Source organism: Xiphophorus maculatus, chromosome 9 (assembly GCF_002775205.1).
Source record: "Xiphophorus maculatus strain JP 163 A chromosome 9, X_maculatus-5.0-male, whole genome shotgun sequence".
Classification (NCBI taxonomy): Eukaryota; Metazoa; Chordata; class Actinopteri; order Cyprinodontiformes; family Poeciliidae; genus Xiphophorus; species Xiphophorus maculatus.
Genome location: NC_036451.1, coordinates 13,617,862 through 13,641,599, shown reverse-complemented (window position 1 = coordinate 13,641,599; position 23,738 = coordinate 13,617,862). Strand labels below are relative to the sequence as shown.

The following is a 23,738-nucleotide window of genomic DNA, read 5'->3' as shown; positions in this document are numbered from 1 at the left end:
TGAGGTGCATTGATAGATGATAGGTACCCAATTCAATTTGCATTGATGGTACATTAAATAAATCATCAAAACTGGCATAGAGTGTTTATTACGCAGTCATAATACATTTTACCAACAACTGCAAACCAGACAAAACAAAAAAACGAACATATTACGAAACTAAAGGGCAAGAAGTGTGTCCTTTTGTCTTGTCAATCTAGAAAAAACTTGTAGAAAACTTTAATACCTACTTCTTCCACATAATATCACCACTTAAAACATAAAAATCTTAGTCAAACCGGACTAAATACTCCCCTAAAGTCTTTGTGATCATGTTGTAGTTGGTCAAAGTTGGTTAAAGAAACATATTTGTCAATTAATTTAAAGATATTTAATGATTTTCCCCTCCCCGACTTTAAAAAGGGTAAAACAAAAATAAAATAAAATAAAAAAAATTAAAACATTTAAGTCTCGGTTGTGTGGGTGAATCCGTCAGCTTGTCTTAGGGGGAATTCAGCTGAACGTGGGTGGGCCACGCCCTCCGCGTCAGCGGGCTGAAGGCAGCTTTTAAGTGAAGACTCCGGCTGCTCCGTCTTCACTGTAGTCCAGAGGCTCACTGCTGTAACTTCCCTCTGTGTACAGCTGCCAGGAACAACTCTGCTGCAATGCTTAATCACGCAGCACAGCAGGTTTCGCAACTCTGACTCTACTAACCTCAACGCACTTACAATACCTCGGTCCGTCCACAGGTAAACTTACCTGTTTAATTGTATTTCTCATTATTTAACTGCGCTGGAGTTTTAAAAACAACAACAACAATCTTTTTCTTGTTTTCTTAAATATTTTTTTGTTTGTGGTTGGATTTCTTCCTCTTTAACCGGGTTTAATAGACCTGGCCGGGCAAATAGCTGTAAAGTTGCGTAACAAACCTCAGAGAAAGCCTTGTGTTTTATCATGGCTGTATTGTCAGCTTAAAATGCTTTTTTTAAAAACATTTAAAAACGCACCGTTTCATTCTCTATGAAACGGTGTAAATAATTATCTTGACAAACGTTGCTAAATAGATACGGTAGTAGAGTTAAATCTGTTACAGCATATTTGGCTGATAACCTGATCTATCCTGTTGCCTGAATTCCTCAAATATGATACTTGCAAAGTATTTGAAGTGCGAGATTCCTCAGCTGAATAGAGTCAATTACATTTTTTAATTGTCTAATATTAGAAATCTCAACTTCAGTCTTACACTAAACACGCGTTATTCAGTAATCATAAACTGCAGAAATTTTCTGATTGAGTCCGTATTTGTCATTTCCATATTATTCTACTTTTATCTTTTCCTTTTACAGACTGGTCTACAAAATGGCTCAGAATAACTGTTATTATAATGAGAGCATGCAGTTCTTCTACGACAAAGTCGGTAAGAGACAAGGATTGAACAGCACCATGCTCATCACGGTCCAAGTGATCGGCTCCACCTTCTGCATCTTCATCCTGGTTGCTAACTCTATGGTAATTGCTGCTGTAATAACCAATAAGAGGTTTCACTACCCCTTCTACTACCTTCTTGCCAACCTTGCTGCCTCGGACTTCCTGGCAGGCATAGCGTACGTGTACCTCATGTTCAACACAGGTGATGTGTCGCCAACACTCACTATTAGCGAGTACTTTTTCCGCCAAGGACTTCTGGATGTCAGTCTCTCGGCGTCTCTGGCTAATCTTCTCGTCATCGCTCTGGAGCGCTACATCTCTGTAATGAACTGGAAAGTCCACAGCAACCTGACCAAGAGAAGAGTGACCTTGTTGATCGTTCTGGTGTGGAGCATCTCTATCTTTATGGGGGCGGTGCCCAGCCTGGGCTGGAACTGCATCTGTAGCCTGGAGAGTTGCTCCCAGATGGCCCCCATCTTTAGCAGGAGCTACCTGATTTTCTGGTCGGTTTCTAACCTGATTATTTTTGTTGCCATGGTGGCAATCTACATGAGGATCTACACTTACGTCAAGAGGAAGACAACAATGCTGATGTCACACACCTCCAGTTCCCTCAACCGCAAAAGGACGCCAATCAAGCTCATCAAGACGGTCATGGCTGTGCTCGGTAAGTGCTGCCCAGGAAAGAGGCTCCGGGTTCATTGGGATAGTTGGGATTTTGGAAGTGAGGTTCTTTTAGAAGGTTCTAACTAGGCTTGTCACGATAACAAATTTTGCTAGACGATAAATTGTCCCAGAACTTATTGCGATAAATGATAACATTGTTGTTTTGTGACCATTTTCAAGCAATGTAATAGCAATAATACAAGAAAACATTCTCAGGGATCAATAACCTTTAAATTCTAATGAACATTTAAAGACTGGAAGTGGAAGACATTTTAAGCATCCAAAATAAATAAAGAACAACAGAAACAACAAATAAAATGAATTATGAAGCAAAATTATCTTTCAGAAAGCTGCTAGTTGAGACCAAAACACCAGACTGAAGACTTTTAGCATTCAGTTTTTGGTAAAAAGAGAAAGAAAAGAGAAAAATTGTAAATCAAGCGAATGAAAATTATTACATTTCTTTTAATTTATCATGCGATTAATTGATTTATTGTTTATTGTGATGGGCCTACTTCTAACTCCAGATTTATTTTTCCTGCAGTACATAATCTGCTAAGTCTCTTCCTAGGTCCATATAATGTATACACATGTTAGTTTAAATGCAAACATGGTGATGATTTTAAACTTTAGGAAAATGTGTTTAGATACACCGACATGATATTGTTGAAACTGGAGTCGTTTTAGGACAATAGAGGTCTGCTTTGGTCAGATAAACGATTATTTTCAGCATCTACAACAAACTAATCAGGATTTGTGCTAGATGAAAAATCCAGGTGAATTATCTATGCAGGTAAGATAAGAACAGTGGATAACCTGATCACAGTACTTCAAATTAAAACTCTAAACCAGGGATCTGCCATTGCAGTCCTCAGATGTCGTGTCCTGCAACTTTTTGATGCCTTCCTGCTCCAACACACCTGAGTCAAGAGGCTGATTTAACTCCTTGGCATGTGAGCAAGTTTTGCTAAATCTGTCTGCTGATTCTGCAGGGATGCATCCAAAAGTTTCAGGACAGCTTGCCTTGAAGACTGGAGTTACACATCCCTCCTATAAACTCTTCGTAACATCTCTTTACAGTATTTTTAAATTTTCTTTCTCAGTATGAATGGATACCTCCTCATTTAAATTCTTTAACACAAAAAGTAAAGCAGCCTGCAAAACGTTTCAGATACAAACAAAAGCCAAACAAACTGAGTTTTAATTAGATCAATGTGAACCACTAACTTGTTTAGTTACATTTTTAGTTGTGGGTGAAATCGAAAGTAACTGAAGAGTTCTGATGTGTGTGTTAGGCCCATGTTTAATCTCCAGCTGGCACAACAGGATTTCAGCAGGTCATATAACAAACAGACCCTGTTACATGCCATGCCCCTGATTCCAAAGCACCCGCATCCAAAGCACACACGGCTATGCCATGACTGCAGCTCTGCCTCGGTTCAGTGCAGGATCTATGAAAGGTTTCTGAGGAAGCCGTATTTGTGTGGCACAGACCAGACAAAAGGAACTCAGGTATCAACAGATTTGCTTAAAAAGAACCCAGCTAGACTGGGGAGCAAACTGTTGTGACATTTATTAGCTTGGATTCATCTTTGTTTCAGTGTTAGTTCCTATTGTTTGAAATCTGGAGCAAACTTCAGTGTTGCCTTGGTGAAATATTTTTATCTCAGCATTTTCAGTTTTCATCCAACTGAAAACATACACAAGATGGTTGTTGTGTCTCCTCCGCAGAAAACGCTCTGTAATTTGGGCCTTCCTCTTCTTCCGTCCACATGGCTCCATACTGTACTGTATGGTACATAAGAGCTGTTTGCCTGTATACACCCTTTACTTCAAGCTGCCGTGTAATTATCCTCTATGCAAGCGCACTGCTGCACAGCCTGTGTGGCCAGCCGTCGGCCACAACACATTGGCCTTCAGCGAACGTCCCCAACTCCAAGAAAAGCAAAAGTTATACTTTAAGACTCTGGCAATTGTTTTCAGATGCTACTCAGTAGAAGTTTGTGTGTGTGTGACTTAGCAGCCCTGATTCCTGTCTATTTGCTCACCTTAAGGCTCGGTATAAAATAAACTTTGCTCGTTGCATCATTTCTATACAGCGTAACATTTAATTAATAATTTGATTTTCTAAAATACCTGTGTGCAGCTCCAGATCTTACTAATAAACAGATATTACAGTAAAGAAAAGAAGGAGAGGGGAGAGTAGTAAAAACCTTTGTTCCCAACATAAAGTCTTTTGCTCAACCGGAGAAACCAGTTCAGGATGCAGGATGTGAACCTTGCTGGCTTTGTTCATAGAAGACTGAAATGAATGAAGGTAGCTGGAAATCAACACCATGTACAACTCTGGAGCAGGACACTTTTACAGTGCATTTCTACGAGCTCATAATGACTCCGATCTGGTACATATATGCTGTAAACTCTATTAAGTAGATGGAAATAGTCAGAAAGGTTGGACTTGTACATAAATTTAAACTTGTTCCAGCTCGACTTATTCAACTATCAGATTTATAAATAATGAAAGCAACAAGCGTTCAGAACATGTCCATAAAAAAAAATCCTTCCTTTTGTCAGAGTTAGAGCCAAGCCCACTTTCAAACAAGTGACTCAATCTGACTCTTAAGGAAGGTCACCATTTTTGTCTTAGACAGTCAAAATGGAGCAAAACTTTGGTTTATCTAGCCTAAAAGTACTTTTCAAATGTAAAGGCTAAACTTTCATGGTCCTCTTGATCTCCTCTAAAATACCTGTGGAGAAGCAAACAAAGCAGTAGCGCCTTGCATTTGTATATTTACAGAAATGCTGGTAGTGCAGACAAGTCACCGCCTGCAGCTTCCTCCCCCTGCAACGTGTGTCCCAACATGCTTGGAGTAAATATCTAATTTGCTTTTCCAGTGGCATGGTGAGTTAAAGGCCGAGAGAGTCTGAATAAGGAGATTAGCTGCAAACCAGGACACACCTTTTTTTTCATAATTCTTCAGAAAGGATGAGTTGCACTAATGTTACAGACAGACAAGGAAGTTTTCCTTATGAAAGGGGAGTGTAGGATTGCAGAAAAACTAGCGTTGATGGATGCATTACACACAGACGGGGCAGACAATTGTTTTGTGCATCACTGAGAGGTTTTGTGGTCAGGTTCCCATCAGCATATTTTGTAAAGATCTGATAGATCAGTTTAGATTTTAGCAGATTGATTCTTTTAAAAGAAGTATAAACAACCATTTTTAAATTTAAACTTGAACTGAGTCTTTTGCAATAAAATGTTAATATCAAAATGAAGTCTTTATGGCCTAAAAACAGCTCAAAGCTACAAATAAAGTCTTACTAAAAAGTATTACAGCACTTTGCAGATTATTAGCTAAGCACAATTAAATTAGAATAATCTAAAATTGTTTATCACTCAGGCATACAGGTGCCCAAAAAGCCTTTCTGTGGTGATAGATGATTTTTAAAATTTCTATCTAATTTCTGTTGGATTGTGTGTTTGAGAGAATAAAATGAACGTAGCTCTGCAGTTAAACAATATTTCACTATTATTTCAGAAATAAAAGCAACATAACAGAATTGAAACATTATATTAACCTGTCATTAGCATCCTACACATCAATTAGTACACTTAATGCTCTAAGCATTACTAAATGTGCATTCTCTGCAAGATTTTCCAAGCCAACATGTCCAATTCCAACATGTTCCTTAATATTTGGAGCCTGAAAACTCAGAGGATAAATCAGAGCAACTTTGCCTCTATCAACCCAAAAAAGCAGATATCCCTTTACAGAAATCACACTTTCCTTTTCAGAAGTCCCTAATACATGTTGCTCTTCCTCTGAAGTGAAATATTTATCCCTCAGTGATACTGAAATTAGCATAAATCTTTCACACTGAAGATTGTTTTTGTCGGTCTCATGTGATGAATTCACTGATCTGGAAGAAAAGATTGGACATTTATTTTCAGGCCATCTGATCGGGCTTGGTCCAATGAGAAAAAAAAATTCTTGCCAGTCTTCACCCGTTTTCTCCGTGGATCTTTGATTTTCAGAAAGTGTTTACTTCAGCTTTAATATGTTGCAAAAATATTTTTTAGTGACTCCTGGCACTGATAAAATCCTTCTGCTTATCAAGAAATAAGTTAAATAAAAGCAACTAAAACTCAACAGTTTAAAATCAATCAATGACTTGTGACGGCTCCCAGTATATTATGATGCACCACTTCTGCACTTTTTACAAAAACTGTCTATTTCTGTTCCTTTGTGCTGTGTTTTAGAGTTTTAATTCCCTCTTTCAACTGACTAATATTTCATTTTGCTTTTCATATTTCACTATTCGTTTGAGTTACTTCTGGAAGTTACACCCTCCAGCTCTTATTAGTCCAAGCTTTAAAAAGTGCATGCAGAAAACAGTTTTTTGTTCATTCAAAGATGTATGAATTGTGAAACTACATTACATTACCACAAGTGCAGGAAATGTAGAACTTGCATCCATCCATCCATTTTCATCCATTTTCTTACACCTTTGTCCCTAGTGGGGTCGGGAGGTGCTGGAGCCGATCTCCAGCTAACGTTCTGGGCGAAAGGCGGGGCACACCCTGGACAGGTCGCCAGTCTGTCGCAGGGCGACTTGCACACATTTATGATAATAATTTTTGTTTCTGTTTTTAGGAGCCTTTGTGATCTGCTGGACCCCCGGTCTTATTGTCATGCTCTTGGACGGCCTGCACTGTGAGAATTGTAATCTGAAGAAACTGAAGAGCTTGATGCTGCTTTTGGCTGTTGCCAACTCCGTCATGAACCCCTGCATTTACTCCTACAAGGACGAGGAGATGTGGACAACTTTCAAAAACCTCATGCGCTGCATCGGAAACGGCACGCGGCGACAGCGGTCGACGCGCGCCAATGCCAAGCCGCTGGGCTCCAGTCAGGACACGAGCACGACTCCGCCGGCCTCAGAGGAAAGAAAAAGTGATGACAATGGATCACTCGATTCGTGAAACATCGTCTTGTGGTAGATTTTTCAGATCTGCTCTCCCAGTTGTACACTCGGAAACGTTGTGAAGACTCTGCCAACTCGGACAAAGACAGTTTATCTGTAGCGGTTCTCCATTAATTTTCCTCAGCTTGAAAAGGTTTTCTTGAAGAGACTCTGCAGACCATGTGTTAAAATTAAAAGAGATAAGATACCGTTATGCACTACTAAATTCTCTAATGGCTGTAAAGATGCCCGGTTTTACTAGGGTTTCATCCATTTGGGCACGTTACTCCAATCCGTGTGTAATGGGAGATTCATTCCAGTTTCATCGTGTTTTCTGTCAGTGTCATCAGATCTGTGACTCATCTTATGAGAAGGTGATGCTGCGCCCCAGTGATTGATGAAGTAGGTGCATTCAAACATTTTGAACCCTCAAGTGTAAAAGTTGTACGAAGCAGGATGTTCTTTGTATTAGAGGTTTGTTGATATTTGTTGTAAATAGATTTTTTTTTTTACTGCATGTGTATTTAAAAACTATAATGGAGGATTTAGAATGAAATATGCTTGGGCAGGGCTGAATTTTAAAGTTATGTGTTTGTGTAAATGACTGTAAACTGCTGTAAAGGAACTCTATACTTGAACATAGTATAAGAAGATTTTTCTTAAATACCCTTTTTATACTTCTTGATCAGATTTTGTTTTTCATATCCAATCCATCTCCTCTTTTTTTTATTACTCATGGAACCCGAAACGTCCTGTTAAAGAACCTGATGAAGACAAGCATGCTTTTCTGCACCATTTTTTAAAAATAAGCCTCACCTCTCTGCAACACACTGGATTCCTGCTATAGATTCAGCTGATACTGTTTTTAGCATTGAGGAGGATAAGACAGTGAATCCCTCTCCACACAGACAGTTGCACAAACCGCTGCAAGCTGACCACATCGCGAAACCCGCAGCAGAGTTCAACTGACTTTTTATTAAATGTGTTTAATAAAAAACACTGCTGTATAGAAACCCCTTATCATCAAAGCTATTTGAATCTTTTCTTTGACTTCAGCTTTATAAAACTGCTCAGTTGAAAGATTTGAAGCTCCAATTATTAAGCTAAGCAGAGATTACGTACCCATGCTCATGCACTTTGACCGTTGGACTTGTCAAATCATCAACCATCTTGCATAACATCTCTGACTATTCCTCCATGTGAAATCTTTCACTTTCAACTGTGCTTTGTTTATAAAAACTTATTTCATGTGGAAGTAGAACGCCATAATTTAGTGTCTTATAGAAAGAATGACATTTCCACATTAAAGGGCAAAGGAGACAAGCTGTATGCAGTCACTTGTTGCACCAAGAGCAACTATTATTGCTTGGACGTCATATTATGCAGAACTGCTCCTGCAGGCTTCTGGCCCACTTTTTTATAGCCTGAATTAGTATTTTATACCATATAAATGTGTAACTGACCTGAAAACTAGAACACACCATGCATGCCTGTGCTGTAGATTAGTGGAATAAAATTATTGTCTTTATTTAGATGTTTTCCTTGTCCTGCATACCTCATTTTGGATGAACATGAATAGATGCTGGGATTCATGACCTCTGTTGGAGCAAGGATACATCTGAAATATTAAGGCCACACAACCTGAGGATCTGAATTGTAGAGTTTGGGATAAAATAGATTTTTATGTTTTATTGTCTAATTTACTTAAAATGAGACAATGATTGCCTTAATTTACATTCTGTTCTATTAAAAAAAAAAAAAAAAAACGTTGAGAGAATTGATTATGAGAAAAGAACCTGCTGATGTATTAATGTTAACTTTTTATACATTTCATAAATTGCTGTTTCCAAATGTTATTGGGCTTCCCTTGTTTGACATTAAAATATGGATTTACAAATCAACTCATTTCTGAAAGTGGTTTATTTGTCTAATGTACTTTTATAATCTGGACTAAGTCTTTTATAAACAGAATGAGATTTTGGCACCTATTAAATTTATTTAAAGTGCAAAATTGTCTTTGTCCTTTCTACCCTTTTCTACCCATTACTAGAGGAATCGTGCTATTGAAGTGTTATTGATCAAACTATTATTTGATTTTGTTTCATGTGATGAAGATAATATTTTTCTCTTGCTAAATAACGCTGTTAGTAATATCTGCTGTTATCATAAACAACACCCTCTTCACATTTAAAAGGAACAATTAAAGTTTGTGCAAATCGTGAGTCCGGTAGCTTGTTCACTTGAGTTTATTACAAATTAAAGTTTTGATGAGACATTTAGCATAAAAGCAGACGAGTTCATTACCAGTCTGTTCAGAACATCTTGTTTTAATTCAGTCCAACAAAATCTTGTTTAGATTAGAAACCAGGAGTATTACACAGAGCACAGTCAGTAGGAAATTATTAAATGGTGATTAGTAAAAAGAAAAAAGTTTATTTAAGTAATCCAGGGCGCTCCCTACTTGGCTTAGAAAACTATAAAGAGTCGAAAGTCATTTAAAGCTACAATTATATGTTATGTTGCTGGATGGATAATTATTGTCAGAACCCCAATGTTGACACTCCAGTTGAGAATCACGAATTATCTTTATATAAGTCACATTTAGAATCAATAATTAACTCACTAGTAATCACACTAATATATTATATAATTATCTAAGTAAAGAAACAAAACATAACATCAACAAACATGAACTCTAGCCACCATAAGGGTAATTGCAAACGTTCACTGCAATGCAAACATTATAAACGAATGCGTTATTATCTGAAGGAAAATTTAACTTTATTAACTTTGTCTACGTTTAAATTATGAGATTTGAATGCTGAAATTTAAAGGAAATGTTTGGAGAGGGTAAAGGAGGAATATACAAAGAACTGAATGCAATAGAAATGTTTTACTAATCACACAGTGGGGAAATTCACTTGTTACAACAGTCCACTAACAAAATATGTAAAAATATTAACAACTGTGTATTAATAAACTACTTACAGATAAAAAATAAATAAATAAAACCCCCAAAATCCAGGAGGCTTTAAAATATAGAACAAATAATTACAGAATATATTTTGGATATTCTTTGCACAACGTTACTGTGCTCACATGAAGGTAACTCGTGTGATTTATTGCACGTGATTAATGAAAAGTCTGATGGCGGAGGGGATGAAATACCTCTGAAGTGTTTGCACTGTGGATACTGCAGCCTGCTGCTAAACGATCTGAGCTCACACTGGCATGGAGGGGCTGAGACATGTTCTCCATGATGAATGTCAATTTATCTCACCCACCACCTCAGTGGGATCCACAGGCTGATCCAGGACCAAGCTGGTTCTCCTATCCAACTTATTGAGTCTCTTTCTGTCCCAAAGTGCAGCATGAAACACTGCAGATGCACCACAGTGTCATGAAATAGGATTAGGGTTAATCTCTGGTTCACTGGCGATGTCTGTACAGACTTCATGTGAAAGTCAGTCACTTTCTCCTTTGTCTTGGTTGATGTGAAGGTTGTTGGCCTCACACCAGGTAGTAAAGTTGTTGATAATCTCCTTGTACCTCAGTCCTCATGGACTGCTATCCTGCATGTTTTAGTTTTTTCCCTGGTTCAACACATCTTCATCACTTGATGGGTTGTTACTCTGCTGAGGAGGAAGTAATGCTGTTCTGGTTTCCTGGAAAGTTGGAACTTCGGTTTAACGTCAGTCTAGAGAAGAAGTCACAATTTCAACATGGTGACGCCCATAAAGATTGTTTCCAATGCAAACAGCACTTTTAATTTGTTCAGTTTAGAGTTGCAGAGGCCACATTCAAGATTGATTTTAGACACACTCAAGTCACAGCTGGGTTTAGTCAGACTTGTGGGGCTTTCCAGGTGATTTTTCCTACTGGGAAAGTTGGAATTTTCCAGTTCTGAGTACAACTGGAACATAGCATTACTACCTGGGTGTTTAACCAGGGAGATAACTAAAACATGTAGGACAGTGACCTTGGGATAAGGGGATATTCAGGAGGAAAAAGGCCAAAAGGTATGGGACATAATGACTTCAAAACTAGCCTTTGATAAACTGATAAGACACACCTTACTTTTGACCTGGGTATGTCAGTGTAGACTCTCAGTCACGGGGACATTATCATGAGTTGCGGTGTGGATGAGTGGTGAGGCAGACGCGATGGAACCAGATTAGATGAATAATGATGATTTAATGAAGAAAAAACAACACAAAGTCCAAAACCAGGCAGCACTGCAGAGCGGAGACCAGGGCTCAACACAGGTAGCACTAGCTATACGAATGGACATGTAGTCAGAGACAGCACGCACAAACGACTAGGACCCGACAAGGAAGCAGACACACAGGTGGCATTAAATACACAGAGGGTAATCACAGAACGAGAAACACCTGGAGACTAATCAAAGGGAGACAGGACAACACGGAGACACAGAGACACAGGAAACTCAAAATAAACACACAGAAAAACACAGATCCTGACAGACATGACCATTTTAATCACTTAGACAAAAGACAAACAGATTTCTTCTCTGAAGAAAATGTACACATTTCCTCCAAAATGTTTCTTCAGTTCATGAGATTGTTCAGAACTGAAGAAGTCCTTTTATTTTATTTGTATGAGTAAAGAAACTTATTCAAAGAACAGGAGAAACAATCCAGTTGCTTTCAATTTATGCTTATTTTTGGCTCTGCTTTTGTTCTGCTGCCTGTTTACGAACAGGACTGAACTCAGGAACTGCAGTTCTCCACATTAAACACTATCAAAAATGTATCTTATTGTATCCGGTCTGTTTCTGTCTCTACCGCAATTGCATGAAAGCAAAAATAAAAAACACTTTCTGGAACTTCATGTGTAAAATATGCTGAAACAACAACTGGCTACGATAAATAATGATGCAACTTATTTTCAAATAAGCGGAAAAGATCTGGAAAATCCAAGGAGTTTCTTTGTTTGATTCCCATTCTGTCTGACTGACACTAAAAAATTGCAACATCACCAGGGGGGGAATTTAGATCATTTTTAAGAAAAATAATGTAACTGTGAAAAACAAACCTAGATATAATACCACTTAACTATAAGAAATATTCTAGACTGGAAAAGCCAAAATTCAATCCTCTAAATGTAATACCTGATCATTGATTAATTCTGAGTTATTTCAAAAGTTTATTAAACTCTAAACTAGCAAAACACAATTCAACTTAAAACATTTTTAAAGTGTTATGCTACCTTTCTCTGAATTTAAAAGAATGATTTTGAGTTCAACATGATTGACTGGGTTCTTGTTTTCCTACGCTCACTGAAGACAATTATAGATTTCCTCTTTATTGAGTAGAATAGAATAGAATAGAATAGAATAGAATACACTTTATTGATCCCCATCATTTCAAAATCACTAGATATAAACAAATAAATAACAAGCAATCATATGCAACATATTAATCAATAAATAGCCTATAAATGATTGCAGAGAAAATGAAACTTAAATAATAAACTGTGTGTATCAAACTTTTTCCCTTTTTTTTAACAATATTCAAGATTAAAATTTTCTTCCTGTAAATATCTTAAATCTTATATCTGAAACACCAAGTATAGCAGAACAACACTACAGGATGTGAAAAGACAACATTAAAAAGTATTTTATTCATAGTCCCTTCTCTTTTTGTTAGAATCCCTTTTTTAAATGCCAACCTATGAAACGTAGTATTATTCTTTGTTATTACAGATCCACAGACATTTTCATTTTTCTTTCTGCAACCTGTTTTACAGCATCACTCATCACATGTTTAAATCTTTTATAATGAGATTCAAATTAACCTGTAGGATTCGTTCCCAAGGTCTAAACCCTAAACACTCTGCAAAAGTGGCAAAACAACAACAAAGTTTTGTCTGTTCCTCTGATGTTGTTCATTAAGCAAGAAAATGAGAAAGAAGAGCGCTTTCATCGTTATCACAGCAGAAAGTTTCATTTAATAATAGTTATTTGATTTAATATGTTACTGTTTTGAGGTTAATACAGTAGGTTACAGACTGGCACATTTTGAACATTTTAAACCTTTCAACTTTTCTGGAAATGACCTTAAGCTTCTCTCCTCTTGAGTTCGTCCAGGAAAAGTTGCCACAGCTGCCTCACTGAGGAATGCTCATGTTGCAAGAGAAGTATCATAAAAAATGGCAAGCAGCCAGACGCAGGTTCAGGAAACACAGAGGCCAGGAAACAACAACAATAAAGATGTGATATTTAGAGGGATTTATTATAAAGCCATGTTCACCACCCTGATCTGGGCAAAGAGAACATAATAAAGTGGTAAAGTTTATTATGGTGATTTACTTTCACTTTCCTAATTATCGTCCATCAGGAATTTATTTCAACTAAAACTAATTTGGTGTTGAACCTAAAGAGACAGATTTTTTTTTTTTTACAAAACCATCCTTATTTTCTTTTCCAACTTGTTTATTTTAATTTGTGTTATTGTTCTCTCATTTTTTGTATCTTATATTTTGAATTATTTGTAAAAATGTAAGTTCAGCTGCATTGATCACTGGCTTCTTTCTTTACTCCAACTTTCTTTTTCTTTCTTTATGTGTTGAGAAAGCAGCAGCCTCTCTGCTCAGACATAGGAGTCTGTTTTCTCTCCTAAATGAAGTTCTACTGCCATTAACTTGTTGCTGTTCTTTAACATAGCAATTACTCCTGGATCAGTGCTTCTGTTTCTTTTTGTTATGTTTTCTGTAATTTCTCAAAGCCCCAGTGAGTCTAAGCAGATGGCCACTTGATTCTGCAGGATGTTTCTTCCTGCTAAAGGGGAGTTTTCCTTTCCGTTGTCACTACATACTTACTCAGAATGATGAATTGGTGCCAAATCAACAGCACTGTCAGCTGTCGCTACATTCAGGGAGGAATGAATCCTGCAAGTCTCTGATTCTCTGCAATCTGCTCGTTTTCATTGGATATGAAACTTTTTAATCAGTTTCAATAATAAACTTACTGCAATGTTTAGCTAGCATCAACTGTAGTGTACAGTATGTACTTTATTTTGAACCTGTCTGTGTGATTGAATTGAACTATGTTGTTTTCTGAAGTTCAGTGAGATGATGTGTTGTGAATTTGTGCTATCCTGTCTAAATGCAATTGAATTGAATATTATAGTAATTATAATAATCATCGGCTATGCAGTGCTGCAGTGATTAACAACGTCACATTGCAGTCAGAAGGTCACACAACTGTTAATAATAATAAGAATATTAGCAATATTAAACATAAAAATGTACAACACAATGAAAACAAAAGAGTGAACAAGATATACGATTTACTTCTGATGCCAACTTTAAAGCTACTGAATTCAGTTGAAGTAAGATTTATTGTATGGCTAAAATAGTTTGAATATCTCTATAGATCTTGAGTTTTCATTGCAGCAGCAGAACAAGTGATCTATGGAGGAGAAGAACAAGCAGATCCTTGAATTAGTACTGAATGTATCTGATGAGTTCACTGGCTTGAGTTACGATGGTTTCTGATGCTGCAGAGCCATGAAGACTGAGACACATGATTCAGATAAGAGAAAATTCATATCACTTTGACTACTAGAAAAATAAGTTAAGTTATAAATAATTAAACTTTTGTTTTGAGAGAAAATACTGTACATATTGCTTTGAGCATCTTAGTGTTCCCAAGATGAAAAATCAGAGTTTTATCCATCAAAATTCATTTCTCTTATATCTGCAAATGTGAAAACAAAAACTTCATATGGTTTAAATTATGTCTAAGCTGTTTGGTAGGAGCTCTTTGGATCCTCTGAAGAGAAATCTGTAGACCTGGCGTGACTGCTGCCTGCCACTCTGGTTTCGCTTACCCAAAAATATGAACCGTAAACTGCACAGAGAGGGAAACTTTCTTCTTCTGCCCTGCTGTAATTACGCGTTCTTGGGAAACCAGTTAAATTGTACAGATCTACAGAAATGTTGCATTTCGGTTTGCTTTGAATTTTAGAGCAAACATATGTGAGCAAAAATAAAAAATAAAAAATGTTTACCATGAATTGGTGTGCAGAAACGTTCCTGTTGGTTGTGAAAATGTGGTACTCAGATTGATGACAAGTTCAAAGCTAAATCTGTTTTTAGGTCAACATCTTTCAGCTCAGTCACAAGTCAGTTTTGTGAACAATTTTTTCACAAACATACTAAGGTTAGTGGAATTAGAAGTAGAAATGTGTAGAGAATGAGATGATGCCTTCAGATGAAGCTAGGACTTGAGGATGATGCTGACAGTGGGTACATAACACATTTTAAATGACTTCACACTTACTAATCACTTTATTAGCTACACTGATTATTTGCTTGTCAACACAGATTGTTAATAAGCAAACATATGACAGGAAGTCAAAAATATGGTGAAAACAATTCAGATCCAGACAACTTTATTAGTCCAAAAGGACAATTTCTTTGTAGTCCTATAAATTTCCCTCTAAAATGCATCCACAAACCAAAATATACTAAACTATACTTCAAAACAACTAAAAGAACACGAAACAACAAAACACAAAATGAATACAGTAGAAATGAGGGAATTGAAGTGATTTAATGCTGTGGTTGTTGGTGCTCGACCAGCAGAAACTGCTGATATTCTTGGATTTTAAAATCCTGTGTCCTGCAGTTTACTTTGTGAAAATACCTATTTAATATCAGATGTCCCAGGAATGTGAAATACCACCTCTGAATGCTCGTCATGTTGAACTGAAGCAGGTGGGCTACAGTTGCAGATGACCACATCGTATTTCTCTCCTGTCTGTTAAAAGCTCTAGAAAATCAAATTAAAATAACAGCATTGTTACCTTTACAGTTTGACGGGAAACTTTATCATTTAGCATCTTCACAACTTGCATTAAAAATGTATGTAGTAAATGTGACACTTGAGACAATGTACAGTACTTGTAAAGATAAATTTAAAATAGTTTTTGTGTTTGTGTTAAAGACTTGGCTTTGCCAGCCTCGACTGTCACAGCATATTTGTGTAATTGCTGGAATGTGGTTGCGCCGGATGAGTGTTGCAACGGTTCTGGATGTCGTCAGTATAAAATGACGCTCAGTCGAGTTCAATGTCTTGTGCAAACATTGATGGTCTCAGACTTTACCAACAGTCATGAACAAGACTTTCAGGTTCCACTGAATTTGTGATCGTCATCAAAACTCTTTTCAGGTTTTGGTCTTAACTTGCGATGCTCTTACTACAAGTGAAATACAAACATTCAGTCATTTAAAAATGCGGAGCTGATCTATTATAATTTTAAGCAATGTGAGCTTAAAATTAATGTAAGTCAGGAAAAACATCTCATGTACATCTTAATGATTGGAAGCACACACTTCGCATAAAACGTGTCGTTTTACCTTGTCAACTGAGCAGTTTCGACAAATTTGATATACAAAATGTTTGAACTATCCTGACCTACATCCCACATGGCTCTCAACAAAATTATCTAACATATAAAGTTTAAATTCTATTGTAGTCACGTTTGTTATGTTCCCTCTGGCTTAATGTAATTATATATAATTACTTTTTTACTCAGGACAGCCTATTTCTGAATGTTTTTCTTTGGGAAAGGACAACAAAGACGGTAGAAAAAACTTAAAATAAAACATAAAAATATCCATACAAATCATTTTAGAAAATAACCTGATCATCTAAAATTTGTTTGGATTTGAAAACTCTTGGTTAAATTAAGCACGAATGTATTCAGCTTTTGTATTACATTAAATAGTGTTAATGTATTTGTATACAATGTATAAAAAGACACTTAACCTCTTTTCCTCACTCTTTTACATGAAATTAAACTAAACCTTAAACCATAAGGTAAACCATAGCTCATCCAGTTAAAGGTGAGCTATAATAATCAAAATCCCACCTTTTTTTTTTTTTGCTAAGTGTCAGAATAAAAAAAGACTGAAGCTGGGATAAAATGTCATTATCAGTAAAGTGAGTTTTGTACGGATATTGGCTGAAATGCCACTGATAGAGCAAAATGCCAGATTACATTTAACAAATCCCAACCTATTGGTGAAATATAGGGCGCCAGCATCAGGCTACGTTAGTGTTTTTCTATGCTATGTTAGTGAACTGGTGGTGTGTGAACCTGAGTTCACTTCAGCTGATTTAAAGGGAACAATTTGTCTCCAAGTTCTACTGAAGAATAATTGTGAAATGATGTAAAACAAATGTACAAAAGCAGATAAAAAAAAAAAAACTTCTAACAAAAGCATGCAGACCAGACGCCCTGGGGCCCAGGATGGGGAAGTGCTGGCATGCAGCAACAGGTCCCTCTGTCACAAACACAAAGACTTCACAACACAGCAGGTCTAATAAATGTAAAGGTTTTCTGTTACACATCAACACCCACACTAATGACTCATACTCTAACGTTTTTTCTTTCACAGGCACAATCTACATGGTTTTATCTTCACAGCAAATGCAGACATGTTTAATAGTGAAGGTATTGAAATAGTTGGGCAACAACTTCAGCTGTGTGCATTAAGATTTTCTATCCATTAGCAACAACTTTGAAATTGTGTTTTCTTAGAGCTTTGAACCGGCTTCACATAAAATCACACATAAAAAGCAGGAGTTTAAAGGTAAACTGATGTATATACAGCTATTAGAAAAGAGGCATTTCTACTTTTTAACATGCCTTTTTACAGGATCATATTAAACCCTTATATAAATTTGCAATGCTTCTAAAGAAAAAATGCAAAAATAAAATTCATGTCTCAAAACCTCAATCTTCAGTACTTTTCTAAAGTGATAAGTATGCTTTTAGTTCAAACCTTTACATTTCAGTGTTTCATTATTTGGTGAGGTAAACATTAACTCCAGCAATTTGTCCACTGAAGGACACCTACAATGCAGAAGTGGTGTTTGAGTTTCAGTGCGCTGGGACTCAGGGGAACTGTCTGGAATAAAACGCTGATTGTGTAAATTTCTTTGCTAATTTGTGATGAAGATTTGTGGATTCATATTCAGCTCTCTTGACTCTGATATTCCTAAATGAAATCTGGTGCAACAAATTGCCTTCAGAGGTTAGTATAGAGAGTCTACATGTGTACACTTTATCCTTAGCATAAATACAGCTGTCCTGTGAAGACCAAAGGGAACATTACTGAATAAACATCATGAAGACCAAGAAGCACAGCAGACAGGCCAGGGATGAAGTTAGGGAGCAGTATAAAGCGGGGTACGTTTAGAAAGCAATAACTTAAGCTTCTAACATGTCACAAAGCAGTTAAATTAATCACTTGAAATTAGAAAGCGAATGGCACAGCTGCCAACCAAGACATGGCTGTCAATTTAAACTGAGAAGGTAACACTGGAGGAGTTACAGAGATCCACAGCTCTACTGATAGGACAACTAGCTGCACACTCCACTAATATGGCCTTGATCTGAGAGTGGAAAGGAAAGCTTTTTTTAAAAAAAGAAATCCCTTTTAGGAAGGCTCAGCTAACATGTGGAAGAAGGTGCTGCAGATGGGACTGGATATAAACTATTTGGAGTACAGGCAAAACCCTACTGAATGTGTGGTGAAAAAACATCGTTGCTTTTTCTCACCAGATGCTTTTTCTCTGCAGAGACAGGGAAACTGGTCAGAACTGACTGGAGGGCAGATGGAGCTAAACACAGGACAATCCTGGAAACCCTGCTAGAGGCTGCAGAAAACTTGAGACTGTGAGGAAGATTCTCCATCCAGCATTCAGCCTGAGTTATGATGAAATGGTTTTAATCAAGTCATAGTCGTGTGTTAGAATGGTCTAGTCAAAGTCCTGACCTAAATCCAACCTGTGGTAAAACTTTATGTTATCTTTCATTGCAGAATTGGCACAAAATTCAGGCTCCAGATGTTCAAAGCTGGTAGAAAAGTATCTCAAAAGCCTGGCAGCTGTAACTTCAGCAATAGATGTGGTTCTGCAAAGAAGTTTAGAAAATTCAGAAAACCTAAATTGAAACTGCAACAGCTTTCTAGACTAAAACACTGGATATTTTTTTAATTTTTGCACCTTGAGGTGGAAATATCTAGAAAATCAAAAGCTCTAGTTTTACATGAGTTTTGATGCAAATTAATTTATGAATTTGTAAAGATATCACTTGTATTTAAAGACGTGCAAGTTTGAGGAGCAGAAAAGTTTGCCTTCACATGCCTTTTTTCACATCAAGTTACTTGTTAATATCATTAAAATGATATGTGTATGACAACAACATCAGGTTGTCATACACAAGATTAGACACTATTCTGGAATCCAGAGTTGTCTTCCCAGTGGATATTTTGTTTTTCAAGATGATAGATACAATGAGATGAGTGAAAAGCCAAGAATTTGCTGGAAACTTAAATTCCTTATTCAAATAACAAAGAACTAGAGCAATTAAGCAGAAATTTTGACCCAAGTTCATTGAATGAGATAAAAGTTTTCATTTATTGTTGACAGAGGTTTACTGTAAACACAGCATGACTCACCGGATTTGCTTTTATATAACCACACTGCTTTAAGGACCCTACAATGTGACTCAGTCAAAATTAACCACACAAACAAACACGATGCATAAGATTTTCAATGAATTGATGTCCTGTGGGAGATGAAAGCTCAACCTATTAAGTGAACAAATATAAATATACCTGCTCTCCTGGAATAAACATAATCTACTTGGAAAATCATTTCAGACAACATTGAAACTCCCACATGAGACACAGCAGGACATCCTATTTGTTCTGGGTGTGGAGTCTGAAAGGGTAATTCGTTTCTCTGCTGTGTCCAACACATGAATTAGCTGTCTGCTAGCAGGACGTCCTGCCTCCAGCAGCACAAGGGGTTTTTATGGGAAGCTTCACTTTCAAAACAGGGCTGCTGGTGACTGCTGAGTGTGCAGAGTGTGCAAAATATCTCCAGCACAAGTGAGAGCTTTTGTCATTGTGTTACTTTCAGGTTTTTCAGTATTTGACGTTGCATATACAGCTATACAGCTTTTATACTTTGAATCTGATACAACAAAACAGCCACATTGTACATCGGCAGCAATCACCCAATAAACTGCTTCTTTTCACTCTATAATTTCCTCTGTGGGTGGCTTCTTAAAGTCAGCCAGAGGAACACTCTGTTAGGAAATATACAAGGTAGTTGAGATGTAAACTTAGCAAACTGTGCTCCACGGTTTCTGTTGAAAAGCAGATTCTGTTATTTCCTGGGAAATAACAGATGCCCACATGTTTGACTCAGAGATTTTTTTTAACGTTACACATGCAGATCTTTGGATGAAGAAGACAAATGTTTGGTATAATTATTATTAGCAGATTTGCTTGAGATGAAAAGAAATACACAGTAACTATCAGGGCTCCAGCTTTTCTGCTGGTAACACCACATGACTCTTTTTGTGGTTGAAAGTGCGACTTGCTCTAACTTCCTTTCAGTCAGAGTGACAGCTTTCTCTATAGATTGTAGCCATTTGATTTGTACCAGGTGTTGTCTCTAATTTTACCAGGAATATGGGTGAGAAAGGATGTTACGTAGAACTGAAGCTATATTTAAGTGATGTTTTGCTATATTTTTTAAAATAGTGTGCACCTTATAAAATCATGGAGTCATGGTAGCCATCTGTAAAACAGATGGCTACCATGACGGACAAAGTCATCGTCACTTGTGATGATGAATCTGCTACTTGTTCTAATATGATTTTTAAAAAATCATTTTTCTTTTTACTTTTTTAAGAGTCTGACGAATTCTGGAGTTATTCCAAATGCTGGTCATTGTATATTACTTCCATACAAATATAACAGAAACTAATACGATGAAAAAGGACAGACAGAACAATACTAAAACAGAATTTATTGAATGTGTAGCTTAGCCTTCAGAAAAACAAAGCAGGAGTGTATGTACTAGTTTAATGTATAAACATAGTTCATAATTAACAACAATGCATATCAGTGCAGGATAGAAACAGATTTTAACCCTGAATCTTAACACTGAGAGTATGGTTATAATCTAATCCAGAGCTCTTCACTGCCATCTAGTGGAAGTGAAGAAATTCGTCTTTTCAAAATTTATAAAAGTAAGTGGTTTATCAATATGTCACTGTCTTTGTAGCTGCAGCTGTGTTACAGATTTTGGTCGTTCTATGTTATGTCACAGTTGAATTTATTTAGATGTTTACATAGCTACAATAATTTGCTGAGATCCACAGAGAAAATCTAATTCTTCTGTGTGTTTTTACGTCTTTGCTTATCTCTTGCTTCACAACGGATGTAAGCATCTTTATCTACAATGAGAATCAGATTTCACTCATGTGGTGTTCTTTCATAATCTGCAATCAGATAAACTACCCACATTTATCCAAATGTGTGGTACTGCTAGATAACGCTTGTTTCTTCACACAGACTGCGCAACATACTGTATATACGTATGTAGAGATAGATAAGTACATCGCTCTCCTCCTGTCTTTTACTTGCTGGTCCCTTGGGTTCAAAACGGCATCAATCCCGCTGGAGTCAGCCAGTAGGATCCTGGATCTTCAAACAGCCTCCACATGACTTGCAGGCATAAAAATAGAGCATCTACACTTTTTTCAATCTGAAAGTCAGGTTGAAATGAAAGAAACTTTCTATGTTTCTTTGTTTCATATATTTTCATATTCAGTAGGTGGCAGGTCAAAATTGCTGGCAGGTCAGTCGGGAACTCATTCCCTAAAAAAGCTGTTACAATGTCTGCAGTACCTGACTGATGGGCAGAGTAACATTTGTTCCTGGGTCATGCATAGCTTGCTGGTGGAGTTTCAACTTGCATGTACTCCAAACAGTTTACTATTATTATTATTATTATTATTTCTTTAATTTTTTTTTAACTGATGGTGGATTTCAGAAGTTTTTTGAACACCTGAGATGGTTTCTTTACCGCAGAAAACTCATTATATTTGAAGATGGCAGCAGATTCAAGATCCCTGCATGTTTTAAGGGTTTTTGGACAATCTCTTAGTACATACATTGTGTACAAATATGGTGTATTACGAATTCAGAACAGACAGAAAAGTCATAGATGTACAAAGTTCTTAGAAAAGATTAGTTTTATGTTAATGGAAATTTTTAATAACGGTGTATTATATCGATTTTGTCTCGGGTTCAAGACATTTACATTTTATTCTGAAACAGATCCCTGTCAAACTTTGCTGGACTATAAATTGTCCAAGATGTTATTGCGATAAACAATAATATTGTTTTCCTTAGGCCATTTTCAAATAATATGATGGTAATGCTAAAATTATCGATACATTTTAAAATTCTATTAACATTTAACAAATGAAATAAATTAAGAAATCTCTATAAACAAAATTGTCCTTCAACAAAAGGGTTAGTTGAGACCAATCTACCAGACTGAAGCCTTTTGTCATACAAATTTTGGTAGAAAGAGAGAGAAAAAACAATAAATTATGCAAATAGAAATTATTGAGCTCATTTTGATTTATCAGGCAATTAATTGATTTATTACTCACTGTGACAGGCCTATCCAGACAGAGTGGTAAATATATCTTGCTCAAGTTGCCTAATTTTCATCCACGCTTAATCTTCTGGAAATAATTACACTTTTAATGTGAAATGAATGACACAGTTTTTTCAACGCCATGAAACTGACCGAAACAGAATAAAGATTTTAAAAGGTCAAATGACATCCTAAACCCTCCTAAAACAGACAAAATGTGTTTTTCTTTCAGAATATGGGTTCTACTTCTCTTTTGACCCTTGATCTCATATAGGGTGGGGCTGTTGTAATTGATGGGGATGGGTTTACTCCCCAGTCCCTGGAGACAAAGCTACTCTGCTCACTCCTCTGATGTGTTTCAGTGGTGCTCCTTTGGCCACCAGACTCTAATGGCTTCCTTTAAATTTTAAAGGGACACATGCTTTGCAATATGACTCTCTCACTCTCCCATGTTTTCTTATTTTGTCTCAATGTAACAGAATAAAGAGGAAATTATAAAAGGGTGAAGAGAACTCATAGATCTGCTCTCATTTTAACTAAATGATGTCTTACATAAGATTAAAAAAATTGCATATGCTTTTGTATTTATATAATATTTTATATTTTTATATTTATCTTCAAGCTCTTCTTTCTTGTGTTTGTGATAGACACCGTTACATTTATTCAATACACCGTTTGTCCAAGCTTAAATACGAGCTTAAAAATAGTCATAATTCTTAATTTTTTGGTTCTCTGAAGGCTTACTACAAAATCAGACACCTCAACCCAGAAACATATTTTTCTGGGAATGATGAGAAGATAAAATATCAGTTAATACATTGATTTAGAATGAAAGAACTATTATATTATGTCGATATTATGTTTTAAATGTTTTTTAAATGATGGCAACATGTTTGCTCGAACTGCCATTTTGCATTGCTTTTGTTTAAAAATAATGCGTGTATAGTTGACATTTCACTTTATATTTGTTTTCAACTTTAGACTTCCAGTTTTCAAGTCCATTTTTAATCCGACCAAGTGAGAAACGCTTTTTGTGTGAAGGGTTTGTTAAACATGGTAAAAGTTAACGTTAAAAATTTATTGCGTTTGAGAACGTCGAACTGCCTCACAGCCAGCAGCCAATCACAATGAGCCATGTTTGGTTGCTATGCAACGAGTGGGCCATTCACCGCCGTGTTTGGTCTGTGTGTCGGTG

The 23,738-nt window shown here is 36.5% G+C and overlaps 1 protein-coding gene across 2 annotated transcripts; it reads left to right on the top strand.

Annotated features, from left to right (window-relative positions):
• Positions 1-582: 582 nt before the first annotated feature.
• Positions 583-8,946, top strand: lpar3 (lysophosphatidic acid receptor 3). Of its 2 annotated transcripts, none has more exons than XM_023340172.1 (3): positions 583-716; positions 1,326-2,074; positions 6,732-8,946. In XM_023340172.1, exons 2-3 carry the CDS (start codon positions 1,339-1,341, stop codon positions 7,058-7,060), a joined length of 1,065 nt encoding a protein of 354 aa, XP_023195940.1. In that variant the 5' UTR covers positions 583-716; positions 1,326-1,338; the 3' UTR covers positions 7,061-8,946. The 2 variants fall into 2 exon arrangements, with proteins under 2 accessions (XP_023195940.1, XP_005800591.1); XM_005800534.2 differs by having other exon boundaries at positions 583-728.
• Positions 8,947-23,738: the final 14,792 nt, after the last annotated feature.

Coding starts and splice junctions, on each gene's coding strand:
- lpar3 (XM_023340172.1), top strand. CDS start 1,339: ATGGCTCAGAATAACTGTTATTATAATGAGAGCATGCAGTTCTTCTAC. Junction 2,075..6,731: donor GACGGTCATGGCTGTGCTCG/GTAAGTGCTGCC, acceptor TTCTGTTTTTAG/GAGCCTTTGTGATCTGCTGG.